This window comes from Notolepis coatsorum, assembly GCF_963971535.1.
Source record: "Notolepis coatsorum genome assembly, chromosome: 7".
In the NCBI taxonomy this organism is placed as follows: Eukaryota; Metazoa; Chordata; class Actinopteri; order Aulopiformes; family Paralepididae; genus Notolepis; species Notolepis coatsorum.
The window spans coordinates 16,161,703-16,184,545 of NC_140171.1; the positions used below are offsets into that span (position 1 = coordinate 16,161,703).

Consider the following 22,843-nt stretch of genomic DNA (forward strand, 5'->3'; position numbering starts at 1 on the left):
ACCTCGTAATTATTACCACTTTGTCACAAGGTCAATTTGACTTTACCAGTCAACGAGGACCGACTGAATGCACCGTTATGAAACTAACATAGTTTACTACTTCAATGTGCCACCAAGTCGTCCTCGGAGGTGTTGGAACGTCCCATATTTTTGTATCTTTTTCAACAGTGTTATACAACTTCCTCAAACAACTTGACTTAACTGGGCGGTAAACTTAACGGTTTAAGGACTAGAACACAATATAACCCCCGAATTTCCCCAAGGGGATCAATAAAGGAATATATCTTATCTCAAACCTTTGCACCCCTTATTGGCAGAAGGTCCATCCAATAACAACGGTTGGGAGGGAAAAGATGGCACGTGATTGGCTTTGAGGCCTGTGGCCCTGACCCCATACAAGCAATTAAGGTTACGACCACTGAAGTTACAGACTATCCCCTTGAGGGAACAGGATGCCTATATTCGAATACCAACGGAGTTGTGCGTTTTGAGAATCTGATTGGCCACTGACGTTTCTGGTCATGTGACATGTGCACCAATCAGGTGACCGCAAGTTCTTTCTACGGTTAAGCTTAGGCACTCTTTCGAAGTTGGTTAAGGTTAGAGTTTGCCCTGACTCCAAACTCTAACCTTAACCAACTTCGAAAGAGTCGCCTAAGCTTAACCAGTGATAAACTAGGCGTTAGGTAGTTTGCAGGCTGTACGACGCGGAAATGGGCAAAGACACAGCTCGTCACGCGATTGGGCGCACATGTCACATGACCAGAAACGTCAGTGGCCAATCAGATTAGCAAAACTCACAACTCCGTTGGTATTCGAACACATCCTCCAATGTGTAGCTGCACTTGTGGACCAATGGAGCAGAGAGGGTGGTACAGCCTTTACAATGAAATTACATTCATCATGTTAAAGATGATAATAATAATAATAATAATAATAATAATAATAATAATAATAATAATAATAATAATAATAATAATAATAATAATAATAATAATAATAATAATAATAATAATAATAATAATAATAATAATAATAATAATAATAATAATAATAATAATAATAATAATAATAATAATAATAATAATAATAATAATAATAATAATAATAATAATAATAATAATAATAATAATAATAATAATAATAATAATAATAATAATAATAATAATAATAATAATAATAATAATAATAATAATAATAATAATAATAATAATAATAATAATAATAATAATAATACACTTTATTTGTATAACATACAAGAATTGTAGCCCAAAGTGCTTCACAGCAGTAAAATAGACATAACATGAGCATGAAATAGACCGAATAAAAGCAACGCAGAGAATAAGAAAAAGGGTCAAAGCAATGCAGGTAATAACAATACAAATATTGACTCACACAGTTTAAAACCGGACAGTCTTTCTTCCTGTTTGATACTCACAGAGTTTAAAACCGGACAGTCTTTCTTCCTGTTTGATACTCACACAGTTTAAAACCGGACAGTCTTTCTTCCTGTTTGATACTCAGTTTAAAACCTGACAGTCTTTCTTCCTGTTTGATACCCGCACAGTTTAAAACCTGACAGTCTTTCTTCCTGTTTGATATTCACGGTTTAAAACCTGACAGTCTTTCTTCCTGTTTGATACCCACACAGTTTAAAACCGGACAGTCTTTCTTCCTGTTTGATACCCACACAGTTTAAAACCGGACAGTCTTTCTTCCTGTTTGATACCCACACAGTTTAAAACCGGACAGTCTTTCTTCCTGTTTGATACCCACACAGTTTAAAACCGGACAGTCTTTCTTCCTGTTTGATACTCACAGAGTTTAAAACCGGACAGTCTTTCTTCCTGTTTGATACCCACACAGTGTAAAACCTGACAGTCTTTCATCCCTAGAAGCATCCAAAATGTTCCCACAAGTATGCAAACTGTAATTAAAGGTGCTATAGATAACATTCAGCCACTAGATGTCGCACTAGAGCACCAGCATGTCATTTATCCAATCAGGTGCATTCCACGTGGGGAAATGGGAAGTAGGGAGCGGATACATGCAACAATGTAATCAACAACATTGATTTTATTCCATAAGGCCTGTTTATTCGCGGTGTCTTCTAGTGGGGGACCCACATGACAATGAAACAACAATGTTTGCGATATATGTTTGAAAAAATATCTAATTCAGGCCCCTGACTTGTAAAATGTAAGAAACTATTTACTTTTTGACGATATTCTTCTCTACTTTATGAAAATGTTCATTTGCATCAAGAATATCACCTATTTGACAATCAATCCATGCCTTCAGTGTTTGTTTAACGCAATTAGCATGTTAAGAATGTGCACAAGGTGTTGGAACGTCCCATATTTTTGTATCTTTTCAACAGTGTTATACAGATTCAAGGAAGTTGTATAACATGTTTGGAACGGAACAGAAGAAACCAGTCTAAATCAAATTGTATTTATTTTCCACTACCTTTCCTCCCTTGTATTGAGCATGCATTATTTCTGTGTGTTTTTTTGACCGGGGGGTGGCACACCTGCACCGAATTCTACATGAATTATTCCCATCCCCGTCTGGCTAACCCACGCTAATTGTGTCCTGTAATGGTGTGATGCCACAAAGGGCAATGCTTCTTCTGAACAGCTCGTTAATCTGAAGGCTCAGGTAACAATCCTGGCCAAACAGCCAGGAAGCACCTGTGTAATTTGTCCCCCAGTGCCTGAATAACCTTTTCAGATGGACAAATCCACACCAGGAGGACATGTGTCCTATATGCCTGTGTGTAGCTCAACGCGTGGTTTGAGAAAGCACTATAGAAACGCGGCAGCAGAGGAAGAGTTGCAAAGTTAGTCCCTATAATGGATTTAGTCAGGACAGTTCATTGTGTCGGGACCGGTCCTCTTCCACTTCTCATAGTATGAAAGGTATAATGGCTTTCCTGGTCCTCGGGTAATCCTCAAATTTCTGCTTGTAGTACCTGGAAGAGAGCAAGAGTAGAGATAGTCTTCAAGGCTGACCCGTGGTTTCCGCTCTGCGAGGCTCGAGCATTCATGCTTAATGCACTTATACAATGGCATGCACATTTCTTGATTCTGATTGTCTGAAACAGTCAAGTTACTGGTTGTTATTTTGTATAACACACTCCACGTGACCCCAGATCCCTCCCACAACCGAATTACTTATTTTTTCTGTCTGAATCAATCCGCCATAGATAGAAAAATGGAAGTATGAATAGCTTTTGAACAAATCCTCCAAAAAAGATAGTCAACTGGAATATGTTAGTTCGTTACATACACATGGATTATGTAATTGATTTGTCATGACCCATTGTGAAACAAAAGACAAATCGCGGACATTTAAAAAAAAACATATTTTTTTTTATTTTATTTTTTTAGATTTGATTGATTGATTGAAAATTGAAAATTGTATTAACAGATTGCAGAATGGGTACAGTACAGTACAGCTCAATACATACAATTGTTAAGGGGATGCAGACCAGAGAAAGACTTTCGTCTTGTTTACATCAGGGTCCCCCATTTTCAATTCATCATAACATATATGACACACACGACATTCAGATAGACAGTACTGCTACATCTATACATTTATGACATACCAAATTTGCAAATACAGTACTGTTTGTGATACAAAAAGAGTCCAATACATTTGACGTAGAAACTGTACATTGCCAATCTGGCGTGTGGATATCCCGGAGTTGGACCCCGAGTTTGACTGGGATGATGTCCAGCAAATTAATTTTAATTATATTCATAGGACCTATCTTACACCTAGGAAGTTATTTGCTATGGGACTGATAACCGACTCTCGGTGCACTTTGTGCTCGCAAAGGGCCGCTGGCACTTATAATATGCATATGTATTGGGATTGCCCACCAGTGGCCCGCTTCTGGAGGTCAATAACGAACAAACTTTCAGATCTGTGTGACTTAACTATCCCATTCACAGTTGTTACGCTACTCCTGAACGATATAACAACACTACTCGCGTCCGTACAACTGAAAAGGGTTGTCCTAGCGGGCGTCACAGCACCGAAGAAGCTAATAGCATTGAGGTGGAAGGAGCCTGAGAAGCTCACAGTGATTAACTGGTCCCTAACACTGTTGGATGTGATTTATCTTGAGATATCCACGGCGCGGGTGATTGGGGTGGGGCAGGCTGGTATTGACCTGTGGTTTGCAACAGCTGAGAAGGTCAGGACCGCCGTGTGCGGCTGAGCGGGGTTGAGGTGCTTGTTCGGGGGAGTCCGGCGGTCTCATGGGAGGGGGAGGAGGAAATCTCTTGTCTGTCTTGTCTTTTGTCTTGTCCTTCTTAACTTTAACTGAGGGAATTTTATTGGGGGGGAGCTATTTAGCTATTTTGCTATTTCTTCACTGTTTGGGCACTTTTGCACGGTTCCTGTGAGTCTATGGAACACTCTGTAGGTTTTTGTTTTTCGGAAAGGTTCATTGTTTTGTATTTCTGGTCGGGTACTCAGGGGCAGCGTTTTTCTACCTCAGGATCTTAAGCTGTTTTGAGGCTGGGCTCCAACCACTGTGTGGCCTGGTGACAATTGCCACATTGTTATGCAGCTGGAAATCTCTGACATCACTGATATGCACGTTTTGAGATGACTCAGTTTGGTGAGGGTGAGGGATGTGAGGGGAATTGGAAGAGTGCGCCAATATGAGAATTAGAGACATAAGTGTTATTGATATAGAGCCACACGGCCGGGAAACGGTACTGAATACTGGGAAAGGCCAATTGTAAGATAGTACCCCTTTAAATTAAAATGTTGTACTCTGTTTTTATAAATTGTTATTTCTTTTATTATTATTGTTCTGTTATCTCCCTGTGAAGTTCTGTGTATTGTTATTATGGTTATTGTATTGTGTTGTCTTGTTTTCATGTTAAGTAATAATAAAAAAAAATTATCAAAAAGAAAAGAAACTGTACATTGGAGGAGGTTGGGTAGGTGGGGTGGGGTTGGGTGGGGGACTGTACATTGGAGGTGGTTGGGTGGGGGGGGGTTCCTACTGTACATTGGAATATTGACAAAGCCATACTTGGTAATTTACTGTACATTGGAGGGGGTTGGGTTAGGACATTTGCAGGGGCCAGTTTCGAATTGCAGTCTCCCGTAGGTGTTCTTTGAGAGGGGTTTTGAAAGTGGGTAGTTATTCACATTCCTTTACAGCTTTGGGTAGGGCGTTCCACATTGATGTGGCAGAATTGCGAAACGTGTTTAGTCCACTGTCCACTGTAGTTAATGTACACTGTCCCCCTTGAACAAATAAAGTAAACCTAACCTAACCTAAACCTTGTTTGAGCCAAATCTGGGTTTAACATGATTTGTGGAGCTCCCTCTGGTGTTGTGATCGTGGTATTCACTGACCTTTGGGAAGTATTTTGACATATACATGGGTACCTTGGTCGTGTAGTGTATCTTGTAGACCAGGCCCATTGCAAGTTGCTGTACTCTGTCGTCTACTCTAAGCCATCCTAGGTTGTCAAAGTGGGCAGGGGTGAGGTGGGTTCTAGGAGTAAGGTCAAGCAGTAGTCTGACCAGTTAGTTTTGAGATGTTTGTAATTTTGTTTTTAGTGCCTTTGAGGTGCTTTGGTACCATGAGGTGCAAGCATAGTCGTAGTACCCTTGAATGAGTGCTCCTGCCAGAGTCTTCAGGGTATTCTTGTTTACCAGAGAGGAGATCCGGTACAAGAATCGAGTTCGTTGGTTGACTTTTTTTATTACATTGGATGCCATTTTGTCACAGGAAAGATTAGTCTCTAGGATGGAACCCAGGTAGGTAATTTCATCTTTCCTTGTGACAATATTGTCACCCACTGTAACTGAGAAGCCGTCGGTCTTGCTGAGTTTGTTATTTGAACCGAAGAGAATGGACTCTGTTTTGCCCATGTGTAATGATAGTTTGTTATCAGCGAGCCATATGCAGATTTTGCCTAGTTCCGAGCTTTCACAAGCTGACGACATGTCATTTGCATAAATTAGGAACTGTAGCGGTCCTAGTATGCTTCCTTGTGGAACACCACAGCTCACTGGGAGGGGGGGGGGGGGGGGGGGGGGGGGGGGTAGGGTACCGTTTACCTCCACCATCTGTTCTCTGGACATTTACTGTACATTGGAGGGGGTTGGGTTAGGACATTTACAGGGGCCAGTTTCGAATTGCAGTCTCCCGTAGGTGCTCTCTTTTGGTTTTGAAAGTGGGTAGTGATTCACATTCCTTTACAGCTGTGGGTAGGGCGTTTAGTCCATTGTTTGAGCCGAATCTGGGTTTAACATGGTTTGTGGAGCTCCCTCTAGTGTCTACTAGTGGATCTACTATTGGATCTACTTTCTCTGTGGATGGTTTTGTGAATAAACCTCCATTATACTTCAATTACTGTGTGTTTATTGTATAGCAATAAGGTTGGGTGAATTCGGTCATTGTATAAACGCATTACATCACTTGAAGTCGTGTGTTATACAAATTAGATCACGCCTATGGGGGTCTAACGATCCTCGGCTGCGCCTCGGGCCTAACAACCACCCATATGTGTGATCTAATTCGTATAACACACTCCGTTGCGTGATGTAATGCTTAAGCGTGCCTCGCCATGAAGGAGCAAGGAGGTCACCATGTCATGAAGGCCTTTAATACATCAAGTATATTCATGAAGGAGCAAGGAGGACACGTGTCATAAAGGCCTTTAATACATCAAGTATACTCATGAAGGAGCAAGGAGGACACCGTGTCATAAAGGCCTTTAATACATCGAGTCTATCCATGAAGGAGCAAGGAGGACACCGTGTCATTCTCAAAGACACTCTGACGTCATGAGACCGCCGCCATCTTAGTGTAGGGGACAACCAACAGGTGTGTACCAGCAAAAGTGAGCTCCGTTTTTAAATAGTAGTAACATATATGTGAAAAAGGCATGTAGGCTACTTGAAGCCTCCAGTGCACATACACTGAGAATGGAATATATGGCGAAGTAGCTAGCAGCTAACATTTATCTGCTGTTTACAGCCTCACAGCCAATAATTAATTTACGATATACATATTTGTTCCTTATTCTCACCTGTTATGAAATGGGTAGAGCAGATAATACGTATGATTTGACTTGGGGGACCAGTGTCTGCTTTGATCGACTCTCCCGTCTGCATCTACGTGTGCCCTCTTGATAGCCGCCAGCCACTTTTTCCTCCGTGATGCCTCAGCTGGTATTATATAAAACATGCGATTCAGATTTTTTATTTAGTTATTAGTACAAAACGTAACACAGCAGCTCTTTGGCATTGTGATGCACTGAAGAAAATTACCCTTGATTGTGTTTAATTTGCCGCTTTTCCGATCCGTTTTCTGCACTAAATGAAGCGTATACAATGTACCCGGGGTGAATGTTTCCCCCAAGCCGTAGTTGCGTAGCAACAACAGACAGGAAGTTGACTTCGAGAATAAAGGCCTTTAATACATCGAGTCTATCCATGAAACATTCACCAACATTTCTGGGAGCAAGGGATCAATGTCCCAGGAAATCTGTACCGCCAATGTCCTCAAGACCTGGTCACAAGGTATGGCTGAAATCAAAGCAGCAGTGCTCACATATGTAGACACGGACTGGTTTTGTTGTTTTGATCATGGACTCTTGCTCTGTAAAATATTTGTTCTGATTTGTGATTTTAATTCTGTATTTTACTGTTAATTTTATTATATATTTTAGAAAAGCCTCAATGGACTAGTGTTGAAAACTAGCACTTGTGCTATAAACACGCAAAACAACGCATCTGGTCTGTCCACTGTGCGTGTAGCTTATTCCCAGCGTAAGAGTACGTCGCGTGCTTCCGCGTTTTCTCTGATTGGCCATGACGCCCATGTGACCACGGCAGCGCGAGAGAGCTGCAGCGCGGAAATAGGCTGTCTATTGCCTCGCGCTGCAGCGCGGAAATAGGCTGTCTATTGCCATTCTCTAAGACAAACTCTAACCTTAACCAGCTCCTTAACAGCGCCTAAACTTAACCCTTCTAACCATAACCAACTCCGAAACAATGCCTAACCTTAACCTTAACCTTAACCATGCCTAACCTTAACCTTAACCATAACCAACTCCGAAAGAATATTGCCATTCTCTAAGACAAACTCTAACCTTAACCAGCTCCTTAACAGCGCCTAAACGTAACCCTTCTAACCTTAACCAACTCCGAAACAATGCCTAACCTTAACCTTAACCTTAATGCCTAAACTTAACCGGCGAAAGAATGCACGTTAAAAAAAAAAAAATTGAAGGGATTCGAACTTGTCACCAACGGACCGCAGCGCTGCCAGTTGAGCTAAGCTTCGAATGAAAATCATCTGGGATTACGGCTACATAATGCCGCAAGCTCTGCCGCTCCGCTCTGCGGCTGCCGCGCCTGCTGCGGGGCGTGTCGCAGCCAATCAGGGAAAACGCGGAAGCACTCGGGCGTACTCTTCCTCTGGGAATAAGCAATAAGCGTCCACTGTGGCTGGTCCAATGTAGCTGTGGTGTCCATTTTAAATAAAGGTTTTCATTCATTCATACATATCAGGGAGAACCGGTCTGGCTGAGTTATGAATGAGAGCAACACCATCGCCAGGACAAGCATGCAAAGGTGTTTCACGTGGAACAAGTGAAACCAATGTTTTTATGCTCCATGAAATGATGTAGATGAAAAAGAAATTGATGAATAAACACATTGTCTTATAGCTAGGGACTATCATTCCATCGGGCTGTAATTAACACAACACAAGGATTTAATGTCCCAGATGACCGGTGGTCATATTCAAACTCATTTACTCTCAATGAACCGTCAAACTAAACAAATGGGAGTAGAGTTTTTGGACATGTGTGAGATTATGTGCAACAATTTCCCCAATTTGACCTCACTCCTTCACAATCTGCAGACATCAGTAAGTCAGTCCGAAACGATCGCTGCTGGTTTGAAGGTGCACGTATGGCTGACAGAGGAGGGATTAGGTTACCTGCGGTGATGGATTGAAGGTGACAGAGGAGGGGGTTGTGGTGATGGTTTGAAGGTGACAGAGGAGGGATTAGGTTACCTGTGGTGATGGTTTGAAGGTGACAGAGGAGGGATAGGTTACCTGTGGTGATGGTACGCCCGCGGCGCGATGTTACCGATGGTGGAGAAGGCGAAGGAGAAGGTGGGCAGAGACCAGGTGGCGATGGCGTAGCCGCTCCACTCCAGGATCTCCCCCAGGAAGTTTGCACCGGACACATACTCAAACATTCCCCCTAAGGAAGAGGAATTTCACGTTTTTAAATGATTGGAAAGACCAACCAAATATGTGCATGGAATAATTTCACCAGATATTAGATTAGAGTAGATTTTATTTGATTCAATTCGATTAGATTCAAATGTATTGTCATTATACAGCACCCTCTTACAGTCTTTTACCAGTATGTACTATGCTACTATGTCTATACTACTATGTACTATGCTACTATGTTGAGTTGAGCACTTTATTATCTAAAGATAGTAAGTTAGAAAGATGTGTTCATTCATAGTTAAAGACAGTAGAGGTTGAGTACTTTATTATCTAAAGATGGTTGATTGATTGATTGATTGATTGATTGATTGATTGATTGATTGATTGATTGATTGAAAACTTTATTAACAGATTGCAGAATGGGTACAATACAGTACGGCTCAATACAAACAATTGTTAAGGGGATGCATACCAGAGAAAGACTTTCGTCTTGTTTACATCAGGGTCCCCCATTTTCAATTCAGGTGGGTTTTAGGAGTAAGGTCAAGCAGTAGCCTGACCACTTTGTTTTGTGATGTTTAAGGGACATAAGGGACATCCACTACAGTAGTCTTGTTTTTAGGGCCTTTGTGGTGCTTTGGTACCATGAGGTGCAAGCATAGTCGTATTACCCTTGAATGAGTGCTCCTGTTAGAGTCTTCAGGGTATTCTTGTTTACCAGAGAGGAGATCCGGTACAAGAATCTTGTTCGTTGGTTGACTTTTTTGATTACATTGGCTGCCATTTTGTCACAGGAAATATTTGGATTTGGATGGAACCCAGCTAGATAATTTCATCTTTCCTTGTGACAATATTGTCACCCACTGTAGCAGAGCAAGGCCCAGCAAGGCCCACTGTTGGCCTTGCTGAGTTTGTTATTTGATCCAAAGAGAATGGACTCTGTTTTACCCAGGTGTACTGGATAGTTTGTTATCAGCGATAACATTGATGTTATCAGCGTTAACATCAGGTAAGTTATAGTGTTGTGTTTCTTGAGATATATCACATTCACACTCCAAGTGATTTAAATCAATTTCACAACTGCAAATACATGGGGTTGTCCAAAGGTTTTATAAAACACACTTCTGTGGTTCTACAGGTCAAGGGTTAAATGATTCCAAGCAAAAATTAGTGTAATGTGGCAGGACCTTGTGGAATCCTATAGACCGTCTCCCCAGGTCTTCTTAGGTTGCGAAGGATATGGTCACTGTGGATGTTGATGGCCATTCCAAGGAAAAACACAAGTAAACCTTAATAGTTAAAACAAAAACAAAAGAACAATGGACAGTGTTATACAGCTTTCCCTGGCCTGCTTTCTGACAGACATTTTGTTATTGAATGCATTATGCTTGTAGAGTTTCACATAACAGCATATCCCCGTTTTGTTTTGCGATGCACTGCTTAATAAATGCATTGTCGTATCCAGTTCATATGAATACGAAATTTAAATGTGCTATAGATAACCTTCGGCCACTAGATGGCGCACTAGAACACCAGCGTGTAAATCAGGTGCATTCCACGTGGGGAAATTGCAAGTAGGGAGGGGATGCATGCACGCAAAACACATGTAAACAACAACATTAGCTTTGAACCTGCAAAAATCTTTTAAATGATTAATTCATTAATCAATCATTATTGGGAGAAAAATAAATACTTTTATTCCGCACCTTTCTAAAAGCTCTGTGGATGTATTATTACAATTCTTTATCTATAACACATTTAAAGCTGCACTATGGAAGACTGGCAATGCTGTGGCCGTGAGAGGTACCTGCACCAGGCTCAAACATGGCCGTGAGAGGTACCTGCACCAGGCTCAAACATGGCCGTGAGAGGTAACTGCACCAGGCTCAAACATGGCTGTGAGAGGTAACTGCACCAGGCTCAAACATGGCCGTGACCATGTTGGAAACAAGTCGACAGACTTTCACATGTTATCCTTGTACCCCTTGTTTTTATACTATTGTATAAATTGTATGTACTAAATAAAAATCAAATCAAATCAGAGGTAACTGCACCAGGCTCAAACATGGCCATGAGAGGTAACTGCACCAAGCTCAAACATGGCTGTGAGAGGTAACTGCACCAGGTTCAAACATGGCAGCTTAGAGAAAATGCAAGCAAGGTTTGATTGATTGAAAACTTTATTAGGTAACTGTAGGCACTGTTTTACAGTTGTGTCGTTCACATCTTTGCTCTAGAAATGAGACTGAAGTCTTACAGATGTTACTGCACTAGCCGTGCCCGACCGGAAGAGCTCACAAGGGCAATTACACTGTGTTTCATGCATCACTGTTGGGAGGGTCTCATTGATACTTATTGGTAGATAGGTAAACAGGGTGAGGTGTATACTTATTGGTAGATAGGTAAACAGGGTGAGGTGTATACTTATTGGTAGATAGGTAAACAGGGTGAGGTGTATACTTATTGGTAGATAGGTAAACAGGGTGAGGTGTATACTTATTGGTAGATAGGTAAACAGGGTGAGGTGTATACTTGCTCACACTGTGACACTGACAGTGTCCTTATTCATATCTCAATTATTATATATATATATATTTTTTACCATATTCAGAAAATGTAGCTTTGTGGAGTAGGTAGGCTACTGTGTTGCTGGCACTAACTCAGAAAAAGGTTATGCCTGAGAATCGTGTGTAGGCTACACGTGAACCAACAAATTAATCAAAATGCATTCTTGTCAGGAAAATGTATTTCACTGAACGCTTTCCAGTCCAGTCCAGTCCAGTCCAGTCCAATCCAGTCCAATCCAGTCCAGTCCAGTCCAGTCCAGTCTAGTCTAGTCTAGTCTAGTCTAGTCTAGTCTAGTCTAGTCTAGTCTAGTCTAGTCTAGTCCAGTCCAGTCCAGTCTAGTCTAGTCTAGTCTAGTCTAGTCTAGTCCAGTCCAGTCCAATCCAGTCCAGTCCAGTCCAGTCTAGTCTAGTCTAGTCCAGTCCAGTCCAGTCCAGTCCAGTCCAGTCCAGTCCAGTCCAGTCCAGTCCAGTCTAGTCTAGTCTAGTCTAGTCCAGTCCAGTCCAGTCCAGTCCAGTCCAGTCTAGTCTAGTCTAGTCCAGTCCAGTCCAGTCCAGTCCAGTCCAGTCCAGTCCAGTCCAGTCCAGTCCAGTCTAGTCTAGTCTAGTCCAGTCCAGTCTAGTCTAGTCTAGTCTAGTCCAGTCCAGTCTAGTCTAGTCTAGTCCAGTCCAGTCTAGTCTAGTCTAGTCTAGTCCAGTCTAGTCTAGTCTAGTCTAGTCCAGTCCAGTCGCGATAACAAAAGTGTTTTGGGAGGGGCGCCCGAGTGGCGCACCGCATACAGCACTACGGCCGACCCGGGTTCGACTCCCGGACCCGGTGATCTTTGCTGAATGTCTTCCCCTGTCTATCTCCCATCCTCCTCTCTCTCTCTCTCTCTCTCTCTCTCTCTCTCTCTCTCTCTCTCTCTCTCTCTCTCTCTCTCTCTCTCTCTACCGGACTGCCCGGTAGCAAAAATCAATAAAAACCTACAAAAACATAACTTGTCCAAAAAGACAAGTAACATAAAGGGAAAAAAAAGTGTTTTGGGAGACCTGGCCTCATTAGGTTCGACCCGATGAACAGAGAGAACAGGAGAGGGACCCGATGAACAGAGAGAGGACGGGAGAGAGACACGATAAAGACAGAGAGGACGGGAGAGAGACACGATGAACAGAGAGGACGGGAGAGGGACACGATAAAGAGAGAGGACGGGAGAGGGACACAATAAAGAGAGAGAACAGGAGAGGGACACGATAAAGAGAGAGAGAACAGGAGAGGGACACGATAAAGAGAGAGAGAACAGGAGAGGGACACGATAAAGAGAGAGGACGGGAGAGGGACACGATAAAGAGAGAGGATGGGAGAGAGACACGATAAAGAGAGAGAACAGGAGAGGGATACGATAAAGAGAGAGAACAGGAGAGAGACACGATAAAGAGAGAGGACAGGAGAGAGACACGATAAAGAGAGAGGACAGGAGAGGGACACGATAAAGAGAGAGGACGGGAGAGGGACACGATAAAGAGAGAGGACAGGAGAGGGACACGATAAAGAGAGAGGACGGGAGAGGGACACGATAAAGAGAGAGGACAGGAGAGAGACACGATAAAGAGAGAGAACAGGAGAGGGACACGATAAAGAGAGAGGACAGGAGAGAGACACGATAAAGAGAGAGGACGGGAGAGGGACACGATAAAGAGAGAGAACAGGAGAGGGACACGATAAACAGAGAGAACAGGAGAGGGACACGATAAACAGAGAGAACAGGAGAGGGACACGATAAAGAGAGAGAACGGGAGAGGGACACGATAAAGAGAGAGAACAGGAGAGGGACACGATAAAGAGAGAGAACGGGAGAGGGACACGATAAAGAGAGAGAACAGGAGAGGGACACGATAAAGAGAGAGAGAACAGGAGAGGGACATGATAAAGAGAGAGGACGGGAGAGGGACACGATAAAGAGAGAGAACGGGAGAGAGACACGATAAAGAGAGAGAGGACGGGAGAAAGACACGATAAAGAGAGAGAACAGGAGAGGGACACGATGAACAGAGAGGACAGGAGAGAGACACGATAAAGAGAGAGAACAGGAGAGGGACACGATAAAGAGAGAGAACAGGAGAGGGACCCGATAAAGAGAGAGGATGGGAGAGAGACACGATAAAGAGAGAGAACAGGAGAGGGACACGATAAAGAAAGAGGACGGGAGAGGGACACGATAAACAGAGAGGAGAGGGACACGATAAAGAGAGAGAACAGGAGAGGGACACGATAAAAAGAGAGGACGGGAGAGAGACACGATAAAGAGAGAGAACAGGAGAGGGACACGATAAAGAGAGAGAACGGGAGAGAGACACGATAAAGAGTGAGAACAGGAGAGGGACACGATAAAGAGAGAGAACGGGAGAGGGACACGATAAAGAGAGAGGACAGGAGAGAGACCCGATAAAGAGAGAGAACAGGAGAGGGACACGATAAAGAGAGAGGACGGGAGAGGGACACGATAAAGAGAGAGAACAGGAGAGGGACACGATAAAGAGAGAGGACGGGAGAGAGACACGCTGGACTAGTCGTCACAGTACAAACACACACAAGTCTCAACAAGCCTCCTCGCCTGAGCTGCCGCTAAACTCTATATAACCTTCGCCAGCTGTTGCTTCCTCTCTGTGTGGTCCTTATTAATCCGTCTATCTTGAGTCTATCTTGAGTCTATCTTGAGTCTATCTTGAGTCTATCTTGCCCATACTGTATGTAACCCTGTCTGCAAAGTTGTTTCTCATGGGTAAGAATAACAACCTTTTGACAGTAGAATGAAAGACGTCTAAATTGTAGCAATTATACCGTGAGCTGAGCTTGTTCTACTTTTATTATTATTATGTAATTATTATACTCCATTACATTTCAGAGAAAGAAAACATACTTTTTACTCCTTACATTTAAAATGCAGACCTACAAAGTACAAATCACAAATCTTGCAGGTCCAACCATTTTAATTAGTGTATTTGTTTCTCTGGCCAAACTAACGCTAACGTTATTAATCCCTGCGGCCGGACTTTATTTAAAGACAGCCAATCAAATCCCCATCAATGGAAAATGAACCCGCCCATACCCATGCTGATTGGTCCTTGTGCAAGACTAGAAAGCGGGGATCTTTGATTAAACACCTGCCATCAGAAGAATAGACAGTCAGAAAAAAGGTTTTTACTTTGACTTTTTAGTACTTATGTACATTTAAAAGTAGAAACCGTTTGACTTTTACTCAAGTGTGTTTTTAGCCAGATACTCTGACTTTTACTTGAGTACGATTTTGAGACGGTACCCATACTTTCACTTAAGTATAATTTCTGGGTACTTTTTACACCCCTGCTCACCCGTGACCAGGCGGACGTCAGTAAGCCGCGTGTCGTCGTACTTGGCACAGTGGAGCAGGAAGTGCCCCTGGAGGAAACCGTTGGCGGCGCAGAACAAGATGGCACAGGCCACTAAGAGGAGAGGGACCGGCCGTCCTTTAGTCAGCGCGGCGTAGATGAACGTCCTGAGAAAAACAAGGGGTTATATCTTCAGGTAATAATAATAATATAATAATAACTGGACTTTGAAGAAGTCTTTATTCGTCATGCAGTGACACACATGTAATGGGCGGCACACACAGTCATGCAATTTTTTGGGGTCGCCGATGAGATTGAGTCTTGACCCATCCCATCGTCCTTCCCCCCAAAGGCAGCCAGGAGCAGATAGGGGCTGTGATGTGGGGCCACGCCCCGGGGACCAAGCCAAGTGCTCCTGTCCGTCTTCGTCAGGGACACGACAGCGTTAGCGATCTGTTGTGCATGTTTTTCCATTGGGTTTATCTTATCGGGAGAGGAAACACTTGTGAGCACGGGGGAGAACATACAAACTCCACACAGAAAGGCCCGGGAGATACCCCACCTGGAACCCCACCTGGAACCCGTTCCCCAAGCGGGAATCAAACCCAGGGCCTTCTAGCTGTGAGGCGACAGTGTTACCCACTACACCACAGTGCCGCCTGGGTACAGGGTGGAGTGTGTGGTTCAACGTACCTCACCTTATTGAACTACTTTTCCATTTTTATGCAAATTTTATGTCTGCACTCATGTCTATTTTATGTCCATTTGTGTCCTTTTTGAAGCTTTGCAGGGTTGACCTCATGGAAGCCCTGGAAAGTTACGTTATTTTCCCGGGCCTGGAAAATATATGGATAATGACGTATTATGTGTCAAAAAAGATTTGGCAAATATTTAATTGAACCCAATGACGGCCTGGCGAGAGGACAAAAGGACCTCTCGAAGCGTAACGGGGGACAAAAATGTAATAAAATAGAAAGGAGACAGACGATATATAGATCACAGATGTAAGCGAAATAATGAACACACACATCAAACAAACAACCAAATAAATACATGAAGCAGTGTGTGTAAACAACTCTGCGACAGAGTCCTTAAAAGTATGTTGTACAGTGGTGTTCCTAGCTTATCATGCCGCCCTGGGCGAACCCCCCCCCCCTCCATGGATGTTTCCCTCTATGGGATGAGTTATGATGCTAAACCAGAAGGACACCATATTTACAGTTTAATTATGATTACAAGGCTTTGCAACTGAACAAAATATTTAGCACCTCTCTCTCTCTCTCTCTCTCTCTCTCTCCCTCTCCCTCTCCCTCTCCCCCTCTCTCTCTCTCTCTCTCTCTCTCTCTCTCTCTCTCTCTCTCTCTCTCTCTCTCTCTCTCTCTCTCTCTCTCTCTCTCTCTCTCTCTCTCTCTCTCTCTCTCTCTCTCTCATGCTCAAGACATGCTTAAGACATTAGGTTTGGAGGATTTGGAACAAAACAAAATAGTAAATCATTTCACGGGCACACGCTCTTGTACACTCTCTCACACTCACAGACATACTGTAAATGAAGTTAACAAGAAGTTAGCAGCACATACTCAATATACCATCCCACACACCTTCGTTTCCTTAAGTGGTATTTGTTTGTTAAAATAAGTGGTCTACATGTTAAAATAATAACTCATTATATATTCCGACAGCCATCACTGATATAGAGTGTTTGGTCAGTAACATGGGTCTCCTTGTTATGTATGTTATCATGAATTGAAAATGGGGGACCCTGATGTAAACAAGACGAAAGTCTTTCTCTTGTCTGCATCCCCTTAACAATTGTGTGTATTGAGCAGTACTGTATTGTACCCATTCTGCAATCTGTTACAGTAATAACATTTTCAATCAATCAATCAATCAAAACTCCCAGTCCCTCCGCTCTGCAGTAAACACAAAATACACTTTATCCAATCAGGAGAGAGAACTCCACACTGAAAGAAATGGTCTGACGAAAATAAGAAATAAAACTGATCTTGGCGATAACAAGCCACATTTTTGTGATATACTATGATATCTTGCAATGGTAACAGGTTTGTGTATAACATGAGGTATGTGGGAGATAAGACCCCCTTCCCACCTCTCTCTTTGATCTCCCTCTACCCATCTTTCCTTCCTACCCCCATCCCTTCCTACCCCCCCCCCCCCCCCCCCCCCCCCACTTCCAGTTTTCTATAAAGACGTTCCAAGATCCGGTGGGGGGGCTCTCTTCTCTGGTGTCCTATAGCTATAACCACCTCGTTGAGAGTCATCTAGCCTAACTCTGCCTATTTTGTATTGATACTTTGATTTGATTGGCTATATTTTCCACCACAGGTACCAACCCTGGTAGAACATGTATTTGTTAGGTATATAAACTATATTTAATATATCAACCTGTATTCCCTATCATATAAGACTTACACCATATCAACTAATGTTTTCCAAAAAACAACCAATGTATTTGTATAAAACACCTGGGAGACAGACTACTCAAGAATTACCACAATATTATGGGCAGGGGTGGGGAAAGGAGTGAAATAACCTCATTGATGACGTTCTTCCACAGCCACAGCCGTGCAGGAGAAGTTTTCTTTCTGTGTTTTTAGTTCTTTCTTTACTTTCTTTGTATCTAAATATTTGTGCGTAATACAGATAGGTCTGATTGATACTATTATTGTTTTTTGTTTTTGTTTTTTGTTTTTCTTTCCCAGGAGCATCTATGCTGTATGTTTGGATGTTTTGCAGATGTGTCTTCAACAACCTCGGTGTGGGGGGGATGGGGTGGGTATGAGGGAGGGGAAGGGGAAATGAAAGGGGAAGAAAAGAAGAAAAGATGGAAAATGTATAATATATAATTTCCTGCAATAAATAAAAAAAAAAAAAAAAAAAACCTGGGAGACAAGAATTAACATAAGCCTATCTTATGAGACAAGAACTAACATAATAACTAGAACTAATCTATCTTATGAGACAAGAACTAACATAATAACTAGAACTAACCTATCTTATGAGACAAGAACTAACACAAGCCTATCTTATGAGACAAGAAGTTAGCACTGTCCTCCTCGCCAGGCTCTTTAAATGTTTGACAAAATGTTTCACTAACATGAAAGACTATGAAAAAAACAATGACACGTTGACTTTTGTATCAAAGCAAGAATGAGTTGGAAGACCCACGTGTAAAAAAGACTGGTATGGTCCTATAAGCCAATTGATTGAATCAATGCAATACATATTACAGAATTTAATTTCAGAAAACACACTTGACACTTTCAGCCTGGCCTCCCTCTTGCTGTTAATGGATAATAGCCTCTCAGCTACCTGGTTTGGTTGTGTATGAATTATTCAAACTTGATTGATTGATTGAATTTATTTGAAAATCTAAAATCACATACAATACCGGTACACAACATGTACAGCCATCACATAATAATCTAAAATCGTAGAGGATTAAAACACAATAAAACCTTACGGTTTATTTCCATTGTGGTCCTCATCAAAGGGGGGGAGACAAGATGACTAGTATGCACTATGCACAAATAAGACATATAAATACAATTTTCAAGCATTGTGAAAATGTAAATATTTTTTTACTAGCCGAGGTGCGTGAGATTCAATTCCATGATATTTGAATGGTGCATTACTCATGCCGGCTTGAGGCTGACAGCTAACTAGCTAGTTAACATATACAGACTAGTTAATGGGTGATTGTAGTTTGACAACCCACATCTGTTCTATAGGCCTACCTTTGGGTATGAGAGGCACTAGCTAATTGTTGTTAGCAAATAGCAATTGTTGTTGCTAGCATTCCATACATTTACATGAATGAATGAATGAATGAAAACTTTTATTTAAAATGGACACCACAGCTACATTGGACCAGTCACAGTGGAGTCGACAGACCAGATGTGTTGTTTGCGTGTTTTTAGCACGAGTGCTAGTTTTCAACACCAGTCCATTGAGGCTTTTCTAAAAGATAGAATCAAATGAACAGTATAATACAGAATTAAAACCACAAATCGGAACAAATAGTTATCAGAACAAGAGTCCATGATCAAAACAACAAAACCAGTCCACGTCTACATAATATGTGATCACTGCTGCTTTGATTTCAGCCATACTTTGAGTCCTCTGTTGAAAGACGTTGGCATTGGACTCCAGTTTTAAACCAGTAGGCAGAGAGTTCCATAAGATTGCGCCTTTAACGGAGAAGGCAGACTGCCCAAACAAACTCTTGCACATGGGAACAGTACAGTCACCATTATTGGAAGCTTGTGTGTTTGCTCTGCTAGAGCTCCAACGATCTGTGAAGTGTTATTGACGACCCCAGCTGGCAGGCGAGGCATGCCAATAAGCATGACTCTTGTTTTTTTATTTTGTTTTTTTTACTTACACTGCTCCTTGGATGTGTAGAACTAGGAGAGATATCACCTTCAGCCTGGCTGATAGACTGATAAGATAACAGTGCTTGACCTTCAACCTGGCTGATCACAGTGCTTGACCTTCAGCCTGGCTGATAGACTGATCACAGTGCTTGACCTTCAGCCTGGCTGATAGACTGATCACAGTGCTTGACCTTCAGCCTGGCTGATAGACTGATCACAGTGCTTGACCTTCAGCCTGGCTGATAGACTGATCACAGTGCTTGACGCAACAGTGCTTAGTGGTTTGAATTGCATTCTGGTTTCGAAATGACTGCAGAGCGGAGGGACGGGGAGACCCATGGTACTGATCAAACGCTCTATCAGTGATGGCTGTCAGAATGTAGAGCTCTTATTTTAATACTGCTTACAGCACCTTTAAATAATAGATAATGACTCCTCTGTGTGTGGTGTGTCACTTTGGCAATAATATTGCTCATCCCAAAATGTAAATACACTACGCTCAATTAAAAGAAAACAATCAGGACCTCAGTCATTTATTTCTAAACCTGCCCACTAACAGTCAGAATGCAATTCAAACCACTATAACCACTGCTGCGTCAAGCACTGTGACCAGTCTATCAGCCAGGCTGAAGGTGAGTAGTTCTACACATCAAAGGAGCAGTGTAAGTAAAAAAAAATTATATATATATATATCTGCATGCTTTTGGCTGCCTCGCCTGCCTGGTGGTTTGAGAGCTACTGGCAGACAGTGGTAGAGGTGGGGTCGCCAAACAACAGGTTGTTGATTGTTGAGCTACCCTTTCACCACCACAAAACCAAATGGTTAACCCTTTCACCGCTACAATACAGAAGGTTAACCCTTTAACGTTTCGCAATTATGCCACAACAATGTGGAACGCCCTACCCAAAGCTGTAAAGGAATGTGAATCCCTGCCCACATTCAAAACTGCTCTTAAAGGGCGGTTAGGTGGTCGAGCGGAGAATGCGTTCGTCACCAGCCCCGGAGCTGTGAGCTTGGTTCGCCTGTTCGAATCCAGCTCACAGCTCCGGGGTTGTCACCAGCTTGGCTGGCCGTCTGCACTGATACAATTGGCTGTATCAGAGGGTGGGAGAAGCTGGCGGGGTGGGTCCGGGTCGTTGTAAACAGCGACTCCTATAGTTCGGTCGGGGCGCCTGCTAAGCGCGGATTGGACGTGAGGGGGATAGTGTGGTCCTCCCACACGCTACGCCCTCTCAATGAGAATCCGCGCTGCCAGGTGAAAAGAAGCGGTGATTGGCTGGACGTGTGTCGGAGGAAGCACGTGGTAGCCTCCACTCTCCCAAATGATCTGACTGTGGGGGGTAAAGCGCAGCGACCAGGAAGGGACTGGGAATTGGCATACGACTAACATTGGGATGGGAGAAAATCGGAGGAAAAAATGGAGGGGGAAAAAGACCAATAATTTTAAAACCGCTCTTAAAGAGCACCTACGGGAGGCTGCAATTCGAAACTGGCCACCGTAAATGCCCAAAACCCCCACCACCTCCTAATAGACAGTCTCCTCCCCACCGCATGTATATATTCCCTCCCCGCCGTATGTATATTTCTCTCCCACCCACCCACCCCCTCCTAATGTACAGTCCCCTCCCCATCATATGTATATACTCTGTCAGGATCTAGGGGTAACAGTACTGTATATTTGAATACCGTTTATGTCACAAATGTATCAGTACTAAATACCTATATGTCCCTATGCCATAAATGTCATGTATGCTGTGTATGTCATAAATGTCTATATGAATTGAAAATGGGGGACCCTGATGGAAACAAGACAAACGTCTTTCTCAGGTCTGCATCCCCTTAACAATTGTATGTATTGAGCCGTACTGTATTGTACCCATTCTGCAATCTGTTAAATAAAGTTTTCATCCATTCAGTCATTCATTCATTCACTGCCACGCGACAAAGGGTTAACCCTTTCACTACCACACTACACACTACACAAGGTTAACCCTTTACTATCACACTGCAGACGGTCGGGTTAACCTTCTGTCGTGTGGTAGTGAAAGGGTTAATACTTATTTGAACAAAAGAATACCACATTTTAAAAATTTAAATAAAAAAAAGAGAGAAAATTATTCTAATAATTTAATGAAAGAATTCCAGCAGTCACAACCTCTTGCCTGGTTACGGGGGCCACCCGGGACGATGGAAGATAGATGCTCACCTCTGAAAGTAATGCAGACAAAAGGTCCCGAGCAGCAGGTCCTTCCCCAGGCCTGGCCGCGTCTCGGTGGTCACCAGGAGAAGCAAGGGCACCAGGAAGGCTGGCAACTCCTGGAGAAACCAGGCCAGTTTGGCCGGACAGGTCCTCCCCCCCGGGAGGGGCCCTGCGTCCAGGTACCGTCCGTACAGGCACCCCGACTGCAACCTCCACTGTCGGAAGACGATGCCCGCCGCGGAAATGATGAACCCCCAACTGAGGTACCGTACGACTCCCTCCCTGCACTCCATCCTGCTCCCTCCACGTCTGTCCTGCTCTCTGCCTGAGCTCCTCTGCCTCTCCTCTCTGTCTCTTCTCTGTCTCTCCTCTCTGTCTCTCCTCTCTGTCTCTCCTCTCTGTCTCTTCTCTGTCTCTCCTCTCTGTCTCTCCTCTCTGTCTCTCCTCTCTGTCTCTCCTCTCTGTCTCTCCCCTCTGTCTCTCCCCTCTGTCTCTCCCCTCTGTCTCTCCCCTCTGCCTCTCCTCTCTGTCTCTCTCCTCTCTCTCTCTCCCCTCTGTCTCTCCTCTCTGTCTCTTCTCTCTGCCTCTCCTCTCTGTCTCTCCTCTCTGTCTCTCCTCTCTGTCTCTCCCCTCTGTCTCTCCTCTCTGTCTCTCCTCTCTGTCTCTCCCCTCTGTCCTCTCCTCTCTGTCTCTCCTCTCTGTCTCTCCCCTCTGTCTCTCCTCTTTGTCTCTCCTCTCTGTCTCTCCTCTCTGTCTCTCCCCTCTGTCTCTCCTCTTTGTCTCTCCTCTCTGTCTCTCCTCTCTGTCTCTCCTCTCTGTCTCTCCCCTCTGTCTCTCCTCTCTGTCTCTCCCCTCTGTCTCTCTCTCTGTCTCTCCTCTCTGTCTCTCCTCTCTGTCTCTCCTCTCTGTCTCTCCTCTCCGTCTCTCCTCTCTGTCTCTCCTCTCTGTCTCTCCTCTCTGTCTCTCCCCTCTGTCTCTCCTCTCTGTCTCTCCTCTCTGTCTCTCCTCTCTGTCTCTCCTCTCTGTCTCTCCTCTCTGTCTCTCTTTCTGTCTCTCCTCTCTGTCTCTCCCCTCTGTCTCTCTCTCTGTCTCTCCTCT

At 43.4% G+C, this 22,843-nt stretch overlaps 1 protein-coding gene across 1 annotated transcript; it reads right to left on the reverse strand.

Moving 5' to 3' along the window:
- Positions 1-1,273: 1,273 nt before the first annotated feature.
- srd5a2a (steroid-5-alpha-reductase, alpha polypeptide 2a) lies at positions 1,274-22,089 on the reverse strand. The gene is made up of 5 exons (XM_084319262.1): positions 21,752-22,089; positions 15,154-15,317; positions 10,426-10,527; positions 9,113-9,263; positions 1,274-2,974 (listed from the first exon to the last, which is right to left on the reverse strand). Exons 1-5 carry the CDS (start codon positions 22,036-22,038, stop codon positions 2,908-2,910), a joined length of 771 nt encoding a protein of 256 aa, XP_084175388.1. The 5' UTR covers positions 22,039-22,089; the 3' UTR covers positions 1,274-2,907.
- Between the last annotated feature and the right edge of the window lie 754 nt (positions 22,090-22,843).